The sequence below is a fragment of the Hemicordylus capensis genome, chromosome 11 (assembly GCF_027244095.1).
Source record: "Hemicordylus capensis ecotype Gifberg chromosome 11, rHemCap1.1.pri, whole genome shotgun sequence".
In the NCBI taxonomy this organism is placed as follows: Eukaryota; Metazoa; Chordata; class Lepidosauria; order Squamata; family Cordylidae; genus Hemicordylus; species Hemicordylus capensis.
The window spans coordinates 23,995,117-24,013,756 of record NC_069667.1 but is presented as its reverse complement, the minus strand read 5'-3'; the positions used below and the strand labels follow the sequence as shown (position 1 = coordinate 24,013,756).

The following is an 18,640-nucleotide window of genomic DNA, read 5'->3' as shown; positions in this document are numbered from 1 at the left end:
GCTTTTGAACTTTGGTGCTGGAGAAGACTTTGGAGGAGACTACGGACAGCCAGGAAAACAAACAAATGGATCATAGAACAAACCAATCCAGAATTCTCACTCCAGGCACAAATGACAGGCTCAAACTATCATACTTTGGACACATTATGCAAAAACCCAGCTCCCTTGAGAAGTCCATCATGTTGGGAAAAGTTGAAGGAAAGAGAAGAAGAGGGCGACCAGCAGCAAGGTGGATGGACATGATGACGACAGCCATTAATGCACCACTGAGAGACTTTCAAGGCCAAGTTGAAGACAGATCATCCTGGAGAGAATCCATCTATGTAGTTGCTAAGAGTTGACACCGACTTGACGGCACTTAATCAGTCAATCAATCATTCAAGTGATGAAGATTTTGGCTAAGACAAGTAAACAACATTGCAGATGGAGAAAACCAGGGGCTGGCGATTTGCTTCTTTTAAACTCAGGGTTGGACCTGCCAGTGCCTGCCTGCTAATAGCCCCGCCTATGGTTACCCCGGATCCCCCCCAGCCCCAGGATAAATAGTAGTGGTGGTCGTAGCAGCATGCCGCAGCCGCTCCTGATTCCTGGATGCCGGCGGGGCTTGCATTGCCGCCTCTAAGAGCGGCTCGGCGAAGCTTGGCCGATTGTCGCACCTGCAGCCAGGTACCAGCCAGGAGGATGCTCGTGGCGGTGCTGCGCGCCAGAAGTGAAGCGAGGCGAGGCGAGGCGAGGCGAGCGGCAAGGGAAGCCCTCGCTCTCCCTCCCCACCCTCGGCTTGTGGGCAGCTGGCCCTTTTTTCCCCGGCGTGCGCAAGCGCCAAAGGCCGCCCCTGGCAGCTTGCCGAGAGAGCCGGAGCTCCTTCTGCCGCCCGGAGCGGGAGCCTCGGGCAGGGCAGGAGGACCCCCCTCGCCCGGTCGGAGCTCGCCTCGCGTCCGAGGCGGGCCTGGGCGGCCGCGGTTCCAAAAGCGCGCAGGGGTCGCCGCCATGCGCCAGGCCTTGACTCAGCCGCGCGCTAGTGCGATCCCCATCTCCGACTCGGCGGGTGAGTGGGGCTCTCCGCTGCTGCAGAAGGAGGAGGAGGAGGAAGGACGGGCGGGCTTGAGAGAGGGCGGATCGGGGCCGCGTCCAGGTGGGCAGCAGAGCGGTGGCCGCCCAGCCAGGCCAGGGGGACCCGTGCGCAAAATTGGGGTGACTCTTTGTTTTTTACGCACAGCCTCTCTTTTTTTTTCTTTTTGCAAAACCGGGGTAGCGGGAGGAGGCGATCAGTAGCCCCCTTTCCCCCGTAAGGTGAGATAATTGCAGGTGGGAGGAGGCCGACGAGCAACGGAGAGGAGTAGAGCAAACTGCCCCCCACCCCCGCCCGCCTTGCTAGTTGTAGGGTTTGCAACAAGAGCTGCCGCCGCCGGGTGAAAGGCGAGCTCGGCCGTTCTCTGGATGCCGGAGCCCCCTCCCTTTGGAGCGTCAGGGTGGATAGATTTCTATTTAAGAATCGCCACCAGGGCTTGTCAAAAGGTACAGGAGGCGGCTAGAAAAGGCCCTGATTGGATTGCTAGGCACCTGGGGATTGGATTGCTATTCTGACTGCCTTGAAATCTTGGGCTTCCCTTTTGCTTGGAGGATATACAGGGCTGTTCTCCCCATATCCCCCACCCCACTCCTTGTCCCAGGTTGCCATGTCTGGTTTTTGGCTATAGAGCCCAGTTTGCCTTGTGGTTGGATAGGCACAAGAGGTGATCATCAGGCCGCAGCGAAATAGAGCAGGTCACTTACTGCTTTTATAGACGGGGTTCCTTTTTGTGGGTTTCTGCTTGGGCATTGGTGGTTGTGAGGGCTTTTCTCGTCCCACTGTTAATATGCAGCCCTCTCTCAACAGTATTTGCTCATGAGGAGGGCACCCCGTTGATTTCCAAGGATGCATGCTTCAGATGGCAGAGAGAGTAGAGTACTTCTGGTGTTGGTACAACAGGATGCAGAACTTAAAGGACAAAATTGGCAGAGCTTTTGTGAGGAGGAGGGGTCTGAGCAGGTTGTTTGGGAACCTTGCAGTGGGGAGAAATGGACGCTCTAAAGAGAAGATTGTCTTGTAGAATAAAAGATGGGGGTGAAATAACCCTTCTGGACAGAGTATCAGATAACCTGAGGGGGTCCATTTGCTTCAGTTCTGTTAGTGGTACTTTTTGGCTCTTGGTGGCAATTTTCTTCATGGGGGATACAATTTTGTCAGTGCTTTTTCTCCTATTCTTGTTAACTACATGATTGGGATGAGCTCCCTTCAGTTACCAGTTGCCACCACCTATGGGGCACTTGTGATGCAAGCAGCAAGTAATTCAGCTTTCCCAGAGAGCTCCTGGGGTAACTTCAGCTGTGTAGGGTGCATTGTTGCTTCAGTCAGAGTAAACCTTTGGACTAGATGGAATGTAGAGAGAGGAGCTCAGAAGAGTAAAGAGGATGGCCTGTTACCTCATTGAAGTAAGGTGTTATGGAAGATCCTTTGGTCTTCTTTGGAAAGGACTAAATCACTTGCCTCTGAGGAAGTCAGACTAAATGCCAATAAACCTTACTCTGAGCTCTTCCTCTCTATTTTGAGGTCCTCTCATCTTCTGCAGGACTAGATGGACTGATCCTGCAAGGTAATTATCATGTTTTAGTGCAACACAAATAATTTTGTGTGTTCAGCCAACTAGCTGGTGAGGACATATAATGGGGCTTTCTCAATTTTGATGCCCAGGCTTTGGAACTCCCTGCCTCATGAAACCTAATTGGCTCCTTCAATGCTGATTTTTTTTTGAGGGGGCTGCCTGATACATTTATTTTGCTTCATCATGAGTTAATTTAGAGTGATCTCCCCATCTCCCCACCCTCTAGAAGTTATATCCCTGGGTTGTTTCTTAGTTTTTGCTTTTAATTTGGATTTGTCTGTACTTTAAATGATTTGAAAGCTACCTTAGAGGCCCTTGTTTGCTTGTAAAGGCCAAAAAATGGGGTACAAATGTCTGATGAAATATATTTTAATTTAAGCAGGGTAGCCTTGTCTGTGACATCTGTAATTCCCTGTATAAGCAGTTTACATGGGGCTAGATAAACTTGGAAATCACCAGGTGCAGTATAAGGGTTCAATCATTGGTGCACTTACCTGGGGGTAAACTTCACTGAACTCAATGAAATTTGCTTCTGAGTAAATGTGGAAAAAATTGGAGACTGGGTTTGTTCACTGTGTCTTCATTCTGGTTATTCGGTATTTTTTAGTGTGACGTAAGGTTATTTACTGAAACGGGGTATGAAGGGCTTTCAGGAAGCTGGTGCAGATCAGCACAACTTGTGACTTGCCAAGCTGAATGCAGCCTGCTAGATTTTTTTTAAGGTGCACTGCCAGCTACTTGACAACACCTCTGTGTTTTATGCCTTCCCAGGCAGGCAGCAGAAATTGGCGTGCTCGTATTCAGAAGGGGGAGGGCAGCTGTCCCTGTTCAGCCCAATTTAGCATCCCTCCCAGTATGTGTGGAATTTGTTGTTGTTGCGAACCCCCTTGGAGCAGAGAGCCATCTCATACCTTGTGCCACGTAAACAAAACTTTTGAGAACTTGCTTTGAAAAAATGTATCCAAATATGATGATGACAAATATTTACCACTTTTCAACAAAGGTTCCTGAAGTGGTTTACACAGATATAAAATAAATAGAGAGATCCAATGGTTCCCTGTCCCCCAAAGGGTTTGCAATCGAAGTAAGAAACATAAGATAGACACCAGCAGGAGCCACTGGAGAGATAAGAACAGCCCAGCTGGATCAGGCCCAAGGAAGCCCATCTAGTCCAGCATCCTGTTTCACACAGTGGCCCACCAGATGCCGCTGTGTGCCTACAGGCAGGAGTTTATGGCATGCCCTCTCTCCTCCTGTTACTCCCCTGCCACTGGTACTCAGACTGTCCAACACAACCCCAAGATCCCTCTCCTGGTCCGTCACCGACAGCTCGGATCCCATCAGCATATACTTGAAGCTGGGGTTCTTCATCCCGGTGTGCATCACTTTACACTTGCCAGCAATGAACCTCATTTGCCATTTTGTTGCCCACTCACCCAATTTGGAGAGATCCGGCAACCTTCTGCTTGTTAGTCAAGCATTTCCCCACTGCGCCACTTAAGGTGGTTGTTGCTGAACTACAACTCCCATTATCCCCTGCCACAATAAACTGTAGCTGGGAATGAAAGGATTGGGAGTTCAGCAACATCTGGAAGAGCACAGGTTGGGGACCCCTGCTTTAGAGGAGATGCATGTTCTTGTGAATTTTGTGAGGGTGCTTTCTGGATTCTGAATGCTTAAGTGGACGAGCGACATTATAGTGCTGTTATCTGCCTCTTGTTGGTTTCAGTAGGTGCGGGAGAACTACCCGGTGTGACAATCTGCAACCCTTTTGTTCTAGAACAGTCCAAGTTAGTATGGAAAGGAAACAACCATAGATCTCTGCAGTCACCTCTGTATATTGCAATTCTGTCCACCTGGGCAAGAGAGATTGGGATATTAAAGCGAGCTGTCTCTAGACATGACGCAGAAAATATAGGTATGCCCTTCGTCAACCAAGCACATTCTTGTGTATGTGTGTGTGTGTTTTAGGGTCTTTCAATAGAAGAAAAAGAAATTCCCTCTACGTAACAGTGACTCTACTCATTGTGTCTGTATTAATACTTACGGTTGGTCTTGCCGCTACAACAAGAACCCAAAATGTGACTGTTGGAGGTTATTACCCGGGGGTTATTGTAAGTATAGAACTCCTAGGTAGGTTGAGAAATCTTGTTGCTTGTGAAATCCCCACAAACCTTTTTAAAGGAATAAGAGTGTTTTTAAATGTCTATGCCTGCTTATTTGCTTGCTTTAAAAAAACAAAAAGAGAGAGAGTGTGTAAATATCTTAGATGTCCTTAGGTCACAGGACTGGTTCACACTTGCTTACTCATCACTTGGTGGCTGCAACATGGAGATATGCATGCAGGAGATAGGAACCGGTCTTAAATGCTCGTACTGTACAGGCTCATACCGGTCTTAAATGCGCATCCTGTACTTTTGATGGCTGACAGCCGAACACGTGAACCATTTCCACGAATCTCATTGCATTTGGGGGGATAGCACAGTTTGTTTATTTAAGATATTTATTTATCAAATTTGTACACTGCCCCAAACGTTTGTCTCTAGGCAGTTTACAACAACATAAGTAGGAACATGGGAAGCTGCTATATACTGAGTCAGACCCTTGGTCTATCTAGCTCAGTAGTGTCTTCACAGACTGGCAGCGGCTTCTCCAAGGTTGCAGGCAGGAATCTCTCTCAGCCCTATCTTGGAGATGCTGCCAGGGAGGGAACTTGGAACCTAGATGCTCTTCCCAGAGCGGCTCCATCCCCTGAAGGGAATATTTTCCAGTGCTCGCACATCAAATCTCCCATTCATATGCAACCAGGGCGGACCCTGCTTAGCTAAGGGGACAAGTTATGCTTGCTACCACAAGACCAGCTCTCCTCTGGTATACAGAGATGGGGAGGATCTTTGCAGGAAGTACATTCCAGAATCTCGGGGCAGCAGCAGAGAAGCAATGTCAGTCCTCTTCTCAATGTTACAGTATATCTGCAAAGAACCATGTGCAAGCCCTTGCAAATATGTTATGGGCCAACCTGCGCACAGCATACCCAGATGCTGAACTGGTAGCCCCACCACGCAAATCCTCTTTGCGAACTTTTTTTTAAAAATTTAAATAAGTTGGCGGGAAATGCATAGTGACCTGAGATAACTTTGTACATATGAGAACATGGCAATCTGCTTCTGAGCGGTCTGGTGCATACTTAAAATAGCTGGGTGTTCATGGCATCCAGTGGGTTCTCCGTAGACCCCTCCTGGATGAAATGCATACTCCCGGCCAGAGAGCTATGTGCTGACCGGGACAGCTTTCCATCCTGAGAACTGGCACGGTTTCACTCTCGTAGCCTTGGAAAGGGGGCCCGGAAAGCGATCCTGTCTAGCCCTGTGCTAGCGGCAAGACTGTTTATTTGGTGAACTTGTAAACCGTTCCGTGCATTACAGAAAGTTCCATCGGTGGCTCACTCTTCCATGCCAGTCACTGCCTGACGCTGAAGTCAGCATGTTCAGAAAGCACAGGACAGGGGGAATGTGTCTGTGATTTACAAGGGTTTCTACATCACTGCGCATGCAAAGAGCTGTCTAGAAGACAACCCCTGTCTTCTCTCCAGCCCAATCCTGGGACAATTGTGTCCAAAAGAGAGCACTCTTACGGCTCTCCCATGGAGGGGGGGGGCTGCTATAGGTGTGTGTGTGTGTGTGTGTGTGTGTGTGTGTGTGTGTGTGTGTGTGTGTAAAAGTATATATGGAGAGGAGAGCGGGTCTTGTGGTAGCAAGCATGACTTGTCCCCATAGCTAAGCAGGGACTGCCCTGGTTGCATCTGAATGGGAGACTAGAAGCGTGAGCTTTGTAAGATCTTCCCCTCAGGGGAAGGAGCCGCACTGGGAAGAGCAGAAGGTTCCAAGTTCCCTCCCTGGCAACATCTCCAAGACAGGGCTGAGAGAGATGCCTGCCTGCAGCCTGGGAGAAGCCGCTGCCAGTCTGTGAAGACAATACTGAGCTAGATAGACCAATGGTCTGACTCAGTATAGGGCAGATTCCTATGTTCCTATAGTAGTAGCACTGATGGGAAATTAGGAACTTAAGAAGGTGCCTTCTACTGAGTCAGGCCATTGGTCCATCTAGCTCAGTATTGTCCACCCAGACTGGTAGCGGCTTCTCCAAGGTTGCAGGCAGGAGTCTCCCTCAGCCCTATCTGGAGATGCTGCCAGGGAGGGAACTTCAAACTTTCTTCATGTAAGCATGCAGGTGCTCTTTCTAGAGCAGCCCCATCCCCTAAGGGGAATATCTTACAGTGCACCAACATGTCGTCTCCCATTCAAATTCAAACCAGGGTGGATCCTGCTTAGCAAAGGGGACAACTCATGCTTGCTATCACAAGACCAGCTCTCCTCCACAATAAGAACACTTATTGTGGCGGAGGATGATGAGACTTCTAGTCTATTAATGGCTGGAGAGCCTCAGATTAGCCACCATCATCCCACTGGATGAAATCCTGACTTTTGAGTCAAAAGCTGTGTGTGTGTGTGTGTGTGTGTGTGTGTGTGTGTGTGTGTGTGTGTGCACGCGTGCGCTTTGGAGTGGCATGACGTGGACGACTTGGATATGCAAAGTGTTTGCAGGCCTCTTTCGACCTGCAAAAACAAGCATGGCCTTGCATGGGTGGCTGAATTTTGCCAGTGTTGCTGCTTTAACACTCTGGCTGCAATGCCTACCAGTAAAAATGTAGGAATCCAGTTTATAGTACTTGGGTGATTCCGCAGTTTGATGTCTGTGTTCGCTATTTGGGGTGGTAAGGGGTCCTCTGATCTGAAATGTGCTTCCGGATCCAAACTTCTTAAAACTTTCCCTTTCAGCTTGGTTTTGGCTCATTTCTTGGAATTATTGGATCAAATTTGATAGAGAATAAAAGGCAAATGGTAAGTTGAATAACTTTAAAGTTACAGTCATTGCCCTTGAAGTGATAAAAATCTCAGCAGTTGCTGTGTATTATATTTGGTTGTCGATTTTACCTTTAGGTAAAGGTAATGTCTGCCGTCGAGTCAGTGTTGACTCCTGGCAACCACAGAGCCCTGTGGTTGTCTTTGGTAGAATACAGGAGGGGTTGACCATTGCCGCCTCCCACATAGTATGAGAGGATGCCTTTCAGCATCTTCCTATATCACTGCTGCCCGGTCTGGCAAACATACCAGCGGGGATTCAAACCAGCAACCTCATTCACACAAACACATTTGTACACTTGTACAGCATAATGTCTGAATCGGACGAATGTCTGAATGGGGCTTTAGATTCGGCTGAGTTCGGCTTCCCTCTCAAAGCCAGGTCCGCCCACAACCATCCCACCTGGAGGGGGACATAAGATCACAAGGCCCTCTCGTTGCCTAGTTGGGACCCACTAGCCCTGGCTTCCTCCTGTGCCAGAAAAGTCTCCCCAAATACACTTACTTCATTATTTAACGTGAAGAAAACTTGGTACCTTGAACCGGCTTCGATGCCTCTTCCCTCCCTACGCTGCGTTTCCTTCTGTACTGTGTTGCTTTGCCCTTTATTCTTAAATGGTCGACTGCCTTGAGCTGGGAAGCAGTTTTATAAAGGCAGAAAGCCAATGCCTCGGGACAGGCAAGAGAGCCGTAGTCTCCCAGGGCCGAGGACCTACCTCCCACCCCGACAAGCCGCCCAGACTGGGGGGGGGAACAGCCGTCCTGGGGGCACCAGTGTCACTGGATTGGCCCTCTGGCATCACCTGACCCCTTGCGCCAGCAGAATTCCGGCCCCTCCCCTCACAAAAGCCGGTAGAGCGGCCAACGGCTCGAGGTGGACGAAGCGATCAGGCAATGCGGAGTAGTGGTTAGAGGGCTGGACGAGGACCAGGGAGACCCGGGCTCACATCCACGTTCGGCCCTGAAACCTGCTGGGTGACTCTGGGCCAGTCACTTCTTTCTCCGCCTAACTTTGTTATGAGCCTGACCTACTTCACATGGTTGTTGTGAAGATAAACATAATCATGTATACTTCTCTGGGATCCTTGCAGGAAGAATGGGATATAAATGAGTAAATAAGTCATTTCTCTAGTAAGGAGCCTTTCCACTTAAAAATAAATGTTACTAGTCCTCATTGTTGTGGAGACGCTTACCACCACCACCACCCAAACCAGTTTCCTACAGACTTCATCTTAGAAAGTGTTCTTGAGTGTTTGGAGGACACAATTCTTTACCATTCCCTGCCCCTAATAGGGGACACCTTTTTAAAGTGGTGATTCTCCTATATTTAGCCGGGGGAGAGCAGCTGGCCCTATCCAATCCCAGCACAGCATCATTCCAGTGGCTGTTGCTGGTATCTGCCTTATGTTTCTTTTTAGATTGTGAACTTACGTTTCTGGGCGGCTTTGGTTGAAGAGCAGTATATAAATATTCATCATCATCCTCTGCTTTCCCTTCTGTATTGCAATTGGGACATAGTAGCCATGTTTACCCGAATAGAAGACGACCTTGAGTTTACAATGACCCCCTTTTAAAATATGGGTTAAATATAGATTATGCTGTTTACCCAAAAGGAAGAGGACCCTGAATTTAAGACAAACCCCCCCCCCAAAAAAAACCCCTCTAACATCAAAGAACTGGGGGGAAACCTACTCTTGGATTCAGGTAAATACAGTATCTGGCCTAACACGAACCCTGTCTTGAATTAATTGCTGTCCCTTGGCGGAGACAGCTCAGTGGGAAGACCATTGAAGGGTCTCAAGTCCTCAAAGTGACTGCATGCCATTTTCTCTCTCTTTCAGCTGGTTGCTTCCATTGTGTTTATCAGTTTTGGTGTCATTGCTGCCTTCTGCTGTGCCATTGTCGATGGTGTCTTTGCCGCCAGACACATAGTGAGTATGACCCAAAACAGATCCGCAACCGAGTTGGCTTGTCCCCTACAACAGCAAACGGGGCTGTGTGGGCACCAGGACAGCACAAGAGTTCAGCAAAAGCCACAAAAAGTGGTCTTCCTGGGTGTGGGATCCCAGTTTCCTGAGATTCTTTGCTTTCACTATCAAAAAAGGAGCAGGTTTCTAGTTAGCCTTAAATGGTTTGGGACCAGGCTACCTGAAATAGTGACTTATCCCATATGTCCTATCGGGGCCTTCAGATCAGTGTTCCCTCTAACAGGGATTCCCAGATGTTGTTGACTACAGCTCCCAGAATCCCTAGCTGCAGTGTGTTTTGGCTGAAGATGCTGGGAGTTGTCGTCAACATCATCTGGGAATCCCTGTTAGAGGGAACTCTGCTTCAGATCCAATATGGAAGCCCTGCGCCCCCACCAGATAAGGTGAGGCAGGTGGCGGCTAGGAAGAGGGCCTTTTTAGTGGTGGCACCCCATTTATGAAATGCCTCCCCAGTGAGGGTCACCTGGCTGGCACCATCCCTCTTTCAGTGATTGTGCTCTTTCGGATTCCAGGTGTAGACTTGTTTGTTTACCACGGCTCTTTAAATGGCTTTTAAACGTGTTTAAATGCTTTTGTGTGTTTAGCTGTCAGTAGTTTTGTGTTTGGTGGTTTTTTCGTTGTACGTTGCATTTGTTATGGGGCAGCCATATAAATACAATCATGCAAATTGGCTGTTTGCCTTTTACTTTTTTCAGGATCTTAGGCCACTGTACGCAGGACGGTGCCATTACTACTCAAAGAGTGCAGTGCAGCCGCAGGTGGGTAATCACGCCATTCTTTTCTGCAGCAGAAAGCCTCCGTAGACCGGCCAGGGCCAGCACAGGCAAATGTTCCCCGTATCTGAACCGCAGAAATCGGCCTTGCCCATTCTCTCAGGGGCCTAGTTCACACCAGCAACAACCACAAATATTTGTATACCGCTTTTCAGCCAAAGTTTCCAAAGTGGTTTACATAGAGAAATAACAAATCAATAAGATGGCTCCCTGTCCCCAAAGGGCTCACAGTCTAAAAGGAAACATAATATAGACTGCAGCAACAGTCACTGGAGGGGTGCTGTGCTGGGGGTGGAGAGGGCCAGTTACTCTCCCCCTGCTAAATAAAGAGCATCACCACGTTAAAAGGTGCCTCTTTGCCTAGTTAGCAGGGCAGATGTGAAGGTAAAGATGTTCTTGGATTGGACCATTTCCAACTGTAGCCGGGAGGGGATGGACAAAAAGGAAAGATCCTAGCCTTCTCCCTGGCATGCCAGTTTTCTGAGGGCAAGTATACCATTATTACTTGGTATGGGGGAACCTTCAGCCATTATTCCCAGCTGTCCAGGGCTGTGCAACTCTGTCCCTCCTGCAGATGTTGGCCATCAACTCCCACAATCCCTGACTCCTGGCCGCTGTGACTAGGGATGATGGGAGTTGTCGTCCATAAACAGCTGGAGGGCCAAAGTTGTGCAGCCCTGTTGTAGACTGAAGTGGTACCATCTTAGGCAGGAGAGCTGGTCTGGTGGTAGCAAGCATGACTTGTCCTCTTAGCTAAGCAGGGTCTGCTCTGGTTGCGTATGAATGGGAGACTCCAAGTGTGACCACTATTAAGATATTCCCCTTAGGGGATGGGGCCGCTCTGGGAGGAGCATCTAGGTTCCAGGTTCCCTCCCTGGCAACATCTCCAAGATAGGGCTGAGAGAGTCTCCAGCCTGAAACCTTGGAGAGCTGCTGCCAGTCAGTGTGGACAATACTGAGCTAGAGGGACCAGGGTTCTGACTCAGTAGGAAGCAGCTTCTTGTGTTCCTCGGTGTTCACACAGGTAGTCTGTCACCCCCAGCACCGGGGGCCCTGCACACCTAAGATCAAAACCAACACCTGCTTCTGCTGCGACCTGTACAACTGTGGAAGGTGAGTCGCGTGGGAGTGGAAACCGGGTGGTGGTGGTGGTCCTCCTTCCCATAGGTTGGAAGTGAAATGAATGAGCTGCTTTGAGCTCCGAAGCCAGCCCTGCAAATCACGGAGGAGGAAAGGATCCGTTCAGATGGGGGTTCGTGTTTCCAAGTAGCTTTGGTGGATCAGGTCGTGCCGTGGAGTGTTTTGACAGCCAGGTCAGTTTGACCCTTGATTGTTCCTCTGGACCCTTTTCTGCCTGCAGGGATCTTGATGTTAGGCAAACAGGCGGTATGCCGCCTGCCAAACGTTCTTCTCATAAGAACATAAGAGCAGCCCTGCTGGATCAGGCCCAAGGAGGCCCATCTAGTCCAGCATCCTGTTTCCCACAGTGGCCCACCAGATGCCGCTGGAAGCCACAAGCACTCTTTTTGAATGACTGCCTCTTTTGATTTAGCAGAGTGGAGATTTCTGGTGGCTACTATGAATACATTGACGTGAGCAGCTGCCAGGATATCATCCACCTTTACCATTTGCTCTGGTCTGCAACCATACTGAATATCGTGGGCTTGTTTCTTGGGATCATCACGGCAGCGATCCTTGGCGGCTTTAAAGATATGGTAAGGGTGTGTCCCTAGAGGGCCATCTCAAGGCAGCTCTGGCAGGCTGACAAAATGCACTGAAGAGTCAGGAGTGGAACAAAAGCTGGGCGGACCTTGAAAGTCCCAGGCAGGTCAAAAAGGACAGCAGCCTCCTTGGGAGATGGCCCCAATCCGCACCCTCTTGTCTACAAGAGCGCTCTTCCCTCTGGGTTCTGTTGCATGGGTGGATTGGCTTTCATGGACTCTGCTCTTTCGAGGCCCATGAACCAGTGACTGAGTGCAAAACAAGGAGATCCAAGATGCCCTGTACTTGAATCTCTCTCGCAGCACTCCAGTCGGCTTGCTTTTGGATATACAGAGCATGGTCTAATTGGGCTTCCTATTATTTCCGCAGACTCCTTCGCTTCCTGCTCTTAACTGTGCCGTTGAAAATGCACGGCCCACCGTGTCCTATTACTCGAGACCCCAGGTGACTTCGTACAATACGTATTATCACAGCACCCCCCACCTACCCCCCTATTCAGCGTACGACTTCCAGGTAATGTGTTTCGGATGCTTTCAGTGCTAATGTTTTACTCAGTGTGTTTGATGGGGGTGGGAATCTATACAAGAAGCAGAAATGGACAAAACACAAAGCTACGATAAGGAAAGGGTGGCCGGAAGGATACAGAGTCGTTTGCTATAACAAGAGTTTGTTCTGGAGATCATTCACAAAGATGGGAGGTCTGTGGCTTGGTGTGAGAGCAGCTGCTTTGCAGGCAGAAGGTCCCGGGTTCAGTCCCTGGCAGCATCTCCAGGTAGGGCTGGCAGAGACGCCTGCCCAAAACTTTGGAGAGCCACTGCCAGTGAGTGTCGACTGGTCCATTTGCAAGGCTTTTTTTTTTTTTTTTTTTTTTTGCTTGTTGAAAATATTTATACTCTGCTCCCTCCAGTACACTACTGCTTAAGGCAACGTACTCACAACATCAATAAAATAGATACCATATAAAATAATAACGTTAATTAGCCAAGCTTAAACCCACACTTTTTAGAACTGCAAACTTTAAAAGTTTCCAATTCAGTAAAAAGCGTAAGGACTGAAAAGGGTGGGGGGGACTCTTTGTCTTTCACCAAGCCTTCCTGTGTAACGTTTTCTTCTTCTTCCTGTGGCCTTCTGGCTGATGGGTGGTGATGTTGTGGTGGTTTTAAATATTGCCTGCCATGGTGCACACGGTTATGGAGACGATGCTCACCGCAGCAACGGTACTGTGAGCTCCAAAGGCAGCGGGCACGCAGCTGCGCGAGCATCCTCCTCCTCCTCCTCACTACTTTCTGCGTTGCCATGGTGCACACCATCTCCATAATGGTGTGCATCACGGCAGCCTGTTCTGTTTTTGTTGCTTGTGTGCCACATCGAACATTTTTGGGAAGGCAAGAGGTATAAGTTAGGGATAGACAACAGACTTGGCCGGTTCGAGGGCTTGCCCTCACAAAAAACCTTCTTCTTCTTCTGATGACATTCACTGCCATGGCCATGGGGGGGAGGGGGTCTCCGGCGGTTCCCCCTACCCTGGTTGCTAATTGGCCCAGTTTAGGCCATTTTAGTCTGTTTTTGGCCCCGGTCACACCAGCGTGCATGCGCAACAGCCTCCAAAATGGCCACTGCCAGTGTGAAGAGGCCCTGAATGGGCCTAAAACAGCCCGAAATGGACAGAATTGAGACCAGGGGGAGGAGGAACCTCCAGAGACTCACTCCATGGCCACAGCAGCACACCCCTGGAGGAGGTTTCTTTAAAAAAAAAAAAAAAGGTTAGAACCCCTGGGCCATGTCAAATTTGAGCCAAACCAGAGGGGCTGTTTGGGGGAGCAAAACTGAACTTGCCTGGTTCTGTTTTGAGTCCGCTTCGCACTCGAACCGAACTGGGCACCCCAGTTTCATTCACCCCCTAATATAAAGTACCTTTAATAAATAAAATAAAATAAAATGTGCCTTTCTCCCTCTCCCTCTCTCTCTCTCTCTGCCACCCCATTCCTTGCAGCATTCCAGCATCTTTCCAGCCTCCACCCCATCCGGCCTCTCCGATGACTCTCCGTCGTCACCGTCCCCAAGCTATGTATGGTCTCCCACGGCTCCCCCTCGCTACTCTCCGCCATACTTCCCGCCTTTTGAAAAGCCTCCGCCTTACACGCCGTGAAAGAGGGGAGAGAAGCAGATGCCTTGCCCGCGGAACGAATGGTCAAGCTTTTGTACTGGGGTGGGTGTGGGGTGGGGTGGGGTGGGGGAGGAGGACAGGGCATAAGCGAGCATACCTTAGAAGATAAAATAGGAGACCCTTGCTACACTGTCCTTTAGTAGCCTGTGCACACCGATGCTCATTTACAGCAGTGGGAAATGGGGATTGCCATTATTTTTTTCCCTTATCACGGCTGCTATTGACCTTAAGGGCATGCCCTACTGTACCAGAACTTCCCAGGTTCACTCCCTGGCATCTCCAGGTAGGGCTAGGAGAGACCCCTGCTGGAACTTTAGAGCTGCTGCCTGTCAGTGTAGGCAATACCCAGCTAGATGGACACCAACGGTCTGACTCCGTAGATGGCAGCTTCCTATGTACCCTCTTTTGCTTTGGGCAAATTGCTTGGCTGAAGGTGGCGCGTGGCTAACCAGGACTTCTCGTTGCTCCAGCCCACCCTGCTTTTATGGAAGGTGCTTTTATAGGGCGGTACTCGTTTGCTTTGTCGGATGTGTGCAGCCTGTGGGTGGAACAACTGCTGGAAGCAGAATGTAGTCTTAACTACACCAATGTGAGCCAAAGAACTTGAATATAAAATGAATGTTCTAAACTGCTGGGAGGGAGGAATGTTCTGTAATGCATATGACGTGCTGAAAATGGGCCTCTAAATAGGATTCATGGAAGGCAGGCTGTTTTCAAGAGTGTTTCCTCACTTCCTGTTAGCATACGTCTTGTCACTAAATATCACTCTAGTGCTGTTAGCTGTGCAAGTAGGACTCTACTGACACCTGGTGACAGGTGACAAGAATTGCAGCAGAATAGGAAAGACTACTTGGTACCTTTTTTTTTTTTTTAACACGAGTGGAAAATGCCACATACGAACTAGTTTTTAATATAACAGATAACGGGTGCCATACCAAATGCTTTCTGTCCTTTTAAATAATACAAAAGCCATACCATTTGAATTTAGGAGAGGACAGGGCATGTGGTAACACGCATGAATAGTCTCTTTGCTAAGCAGGGTTCACCTTGGTTTGCATTTGGATGGGTGACTACATCTGAGCAACATCTGCTGTAAGATATTTCATAGCTCGGTGGTAGAAGCATGCAGAAGTCCCTGGCAGCATCACCAGGTAGAGCTGGGAAAGACTCCTGCCTGTAACCCTGGAAGAGTTGCTGCCAGTCAATGTAGACAATACTGAGCTAGATTGACCCAGAGGACTGACCCTGGGTAAGGCCACTTCCTATGTTCCTATTAAATGCAGTTTTCCCCCTCCTTCCCTGTAAAATGATGAAGGCAAAGAGCAAGCATATCAGACACTGCAGTACAAGTTGAAGCTTGATGTTAATTAAGTCCGTGTCTGCATGCAGTGAATTTCCACCATTTGTTTCAACATAAGCCTTAAATGAATGCAAGCTTACCACTTTGAGGCTCTCGGCTGTGGGGAACTGAAACAGATTTTCATTGCGCTCAGAACAGCAGCTTGACCTAGGAAAGGTCAAGTCCTAGGAAGTGGAAGTCCTAGTCACAATTCAGACGTTTATTGACCAATAACCAATTGTGTGTGAGAGTGAGAGAGATCTAAATAAATAATCCAAAAGATATCCACATAAATAACCTAATTTATAACAGAATGTAATACATTTGAACCATTAGTATAAGGGCAAACATTCATTAGTATACGTAAAGATATTGCAGGCATATAATCAAATACTCTTGTAATGTCCAAAGTATTCTAATATCCACAAACTGGTCTTGACTGTACTGCAGATCTTTTGTTCTAACTTTTCAATGTATATCAGACACACTTCAACACGGTGTCTTCCTCAGTGACTTTTCCTGAATTAAGCTTCATCCATGCAAAGGATAATGAGATTCCAATTTCCCTCCTGGGCACAGAAAATTATAAATTCTCCATAGTAAGCCTCTAACTAATGTTTCACTTGGAAACGAACACCTACTAAATAAGTAGCCCACAAGTCTGTTTATAATTATTGGTCAAAAATATTTGAGGAATGTATTTTTTACTTTGGAAAACAACTGAGCTTACTCAGACTTTTCCAATGACTCATTTAAAAAGCCCTAGGACAAAAGTTTGAGCGTAAAAAGTGTGTGTGTGGGGGGGGGAATAATTAACAGCCTACTTATCTTTTAAAAAACTGAGACAGCACTTTAAAAAAAGACTGTTCTAAGAAAGATGACTCTATGACGTGCAAATATACTTCTGAAATTTTGTTTGCATAGAACTCAGGCAGGGGATGGTCATGTCATCTTTGTTTCTAAAAGGACAATTTTGACATGAGGAATGTAGCCTTTGATCCCACCCCCATGTTTTTGCTTTGGCTTGGGTAAAACTATGTGCATTCAACTGTCAATGTGGCAATCTCATGCACTGTCTTACTACTCGTAAGAATGTGATATGTACATGATGTATCCTTTGAATAATGTATGAAAGTAAAATAAAAAGAGAATTGTATTTGCATTGTTGGCAGGGCTGGTTGATTTCCACATTTAGTTGTACAAGATGACAGAGCTGGATGCCAAGACCCATAAATATAGTTTGCATACTTTACAGTTCCCATCTGAACAATACAATGGAAATGGGAATTCTTTTACTCTGTATACCAGATGGAAGAACCTGCATCTCTTGAGCCTGTGTCCAAACCCACCTGAACTTGTAAAGTGCAAATACTGCAGTGTTTGGTGTCTGTCAAGGGTGGATTCCCAGTTTTTGCTTTTATGCAGCTTTGCACGTGTTACGTTTTACCGTGAGCATAACATGGGGCAGTATGTCAGTATGCACTTTGTGTGTTGGGTCCCAGACCTGCAGCGCCACTGGGTACTCAACTCTGCCCTGCAGTGTCAACTTGCAAAGTACATATGTTTGTGAGAATCTGCCATTTTGGAATGGGATGGCAGAGCCAGCGAGCAAAGCAATAGAAGAGGTCTTGTTCTCAAAAACACACTGTTTGCACCTTGTTAGAATTAAAAGCTTTTATTTTTGCCATACAAAGCTCTAATAACTAAGGTCAAGTATTGGTTAATGAAAAGCAAAACACAATTTCCAAAAGGTATGTTAAGGAAAAGACTGTACAAGTTATATACATTACAGTACTGTATTGTTTTTTTTAAAAAAAAAGAATGCTTCGGCATAGCTCAGTAGAAACCAGTGTAGAATAAACCATTTGCCCCCATTTGCATTTAACCTGTTTTTGATGCTTTAATAGGAAATAAATAAGCAATGTATTGATCTTCCTTTTATTGTTCTATCCATTATATCTGAATGCTGTGATATGAATTATCAGAAGAAACCACTCAAGAACACATTGGCGTGGAATTCCAGGCTGCTCTACGCATTCTGCGTTACAAAGTGGTAGAACCCAGGGCTGGACCCCTTCAGACTGCCGGTGGGCTGTTTCTCTGTGCTCCCCACCTCTGTGAAAGAGGCTGCTTTCATGCAATAAACTAAACAATCTGGGAGCAAAGGCCGGCATAGTCCATTTCCCCATCAAGCAGTTGGGCTATGTCAAACATTTCTTCTTGATGTACTAGCTGGCTATATGTGGGAATCTTTTTTATTTTTTATTTTTTTAGCGAAGAAGCATTTAAGAATACGAATGCCACCCAGCATGGTGCCATGTCAGCTTGCCACTATATTCTGGGTATACAGAGTGCAGCAGAACTTTCTTACAAAGAAGTTCAACCAAAATCAAGAACATTTACTTCCAAGTAGAACGTGGCTGGAATTATCTTTAACCTTGGATTTGTGTATTCTATGGGATTCCTGCACATGAATATTTTGTATGAATGTATTTTTAGGTTACAGCAGTATACTTAACTCTTTCTTCCCAGAGCCAATATCTAAAATATTTACAGAAATGTGAGCAGTGAGACGAGAAGCTAACACAAAAAAATTATAAAAGCAAAAGCCAGATGCTTAATATAAAAACAATATATTTTAAAAGGTAAGGTACGGAAAGGGTCCAGCATATTTCCAACCCCATAAATACTGGAAGCAAAGGATTTCAAAAAAATATAACACACTGTGTAAGAATTCTTAACTTTGGATACTGAGACATCTTCCTAGGAAAAGCTAGGCACCTGAGATGCATGCATGTACAAGTCTTCTAGCAAAAACACACAGCTTTGAACCCTAGTTTTCCAGTTTTCCTTTACATCTGATTTTTTTTTTAAAGGCTACAATAGGCACAGATTTTGAATTTTAGAAGTCTCAGACATCAGTAACCAGTATTTTCTGGAAGTACAGCCTGTTTAACTCCAGATTTTACATGCTTTGTAGAATACATCAACCTTCCCTTCTAATTAGTACAACATAATCCTTATTTAGCACAAAGTAACATTTTGCTATGGGCAACTAAATTCTTTTCTTTGAAGAAGTCTTGTTAG

The 18,640-nt window shown here is 47.2% G+C and overlaps 2 protein-coding genes across 7 annotated transcripts in view; one reads left to right on the top strand and one right to left on the bottom strand.

The window, feature by feature from the left end:
- The window catches only part of ATP1B4 (ATPase Na+/K+ transporting family member beta 4), a 31,967-nt gene extending 23,620 nt beyond the window's left edge, over positions 1-8,347 (bottom strand). For 2 of the 4 annotated variants that reach the window (XM_053274014.1, XM_053274017.1), the window contains exon 1: positions 8,101-8,347. The gene's annotated coding sequence lies outside the window, so the exon portion shown is untranslated. Of the gene's footprint in view, positions 1-8,069 lie in introns of all 4 variants that reach the window. The other 2 variants (XM_053274016.1, XM_053274018.1) reach the window with 2 other exon arrangements.
- TMEM255A (transmembrane protein 255A) lies at positions 540-17,488 on the top strand. Of its 3 annotated transcripts, none has more exons than XM_053274011.1 (9): positions 540-1,045; positions 4,614-4,756; positions 7,481-7,543; positions 9,406-9,495; positions 10,248-10,310; positions 11,350-11,438; positions 11,878-12,040; positions 12,417-12,560; positions 14,041-17,488. In XM_053274011.1, exons 1-9 carry the CDS (start codon positions 592-594, stop codon positions 14,194-14,196), a joined length of 1,365 nt encoding a protein of 454 aa, XP_053129986.1. In that variant the 5' UTR covers positions 540-591; the 3' UTR covers positions 14,197-17,488. The 3 variants fall into 3 exon arrangements, with proteins under 3 accessions (XP_053129986.1, XP_053129987.1, XP_053129988.1); XM_053274012.1 differs by having other exon boundaries at positions 543-1,045; positions 11,881-12,040; XM_053274013.1 differs by lacking the exon at positions 540-1,045 and adding an exon at positions 1,099-1,191.
- Positions 17,489-18,640: the final 1,152 nt, after the last annotated feature.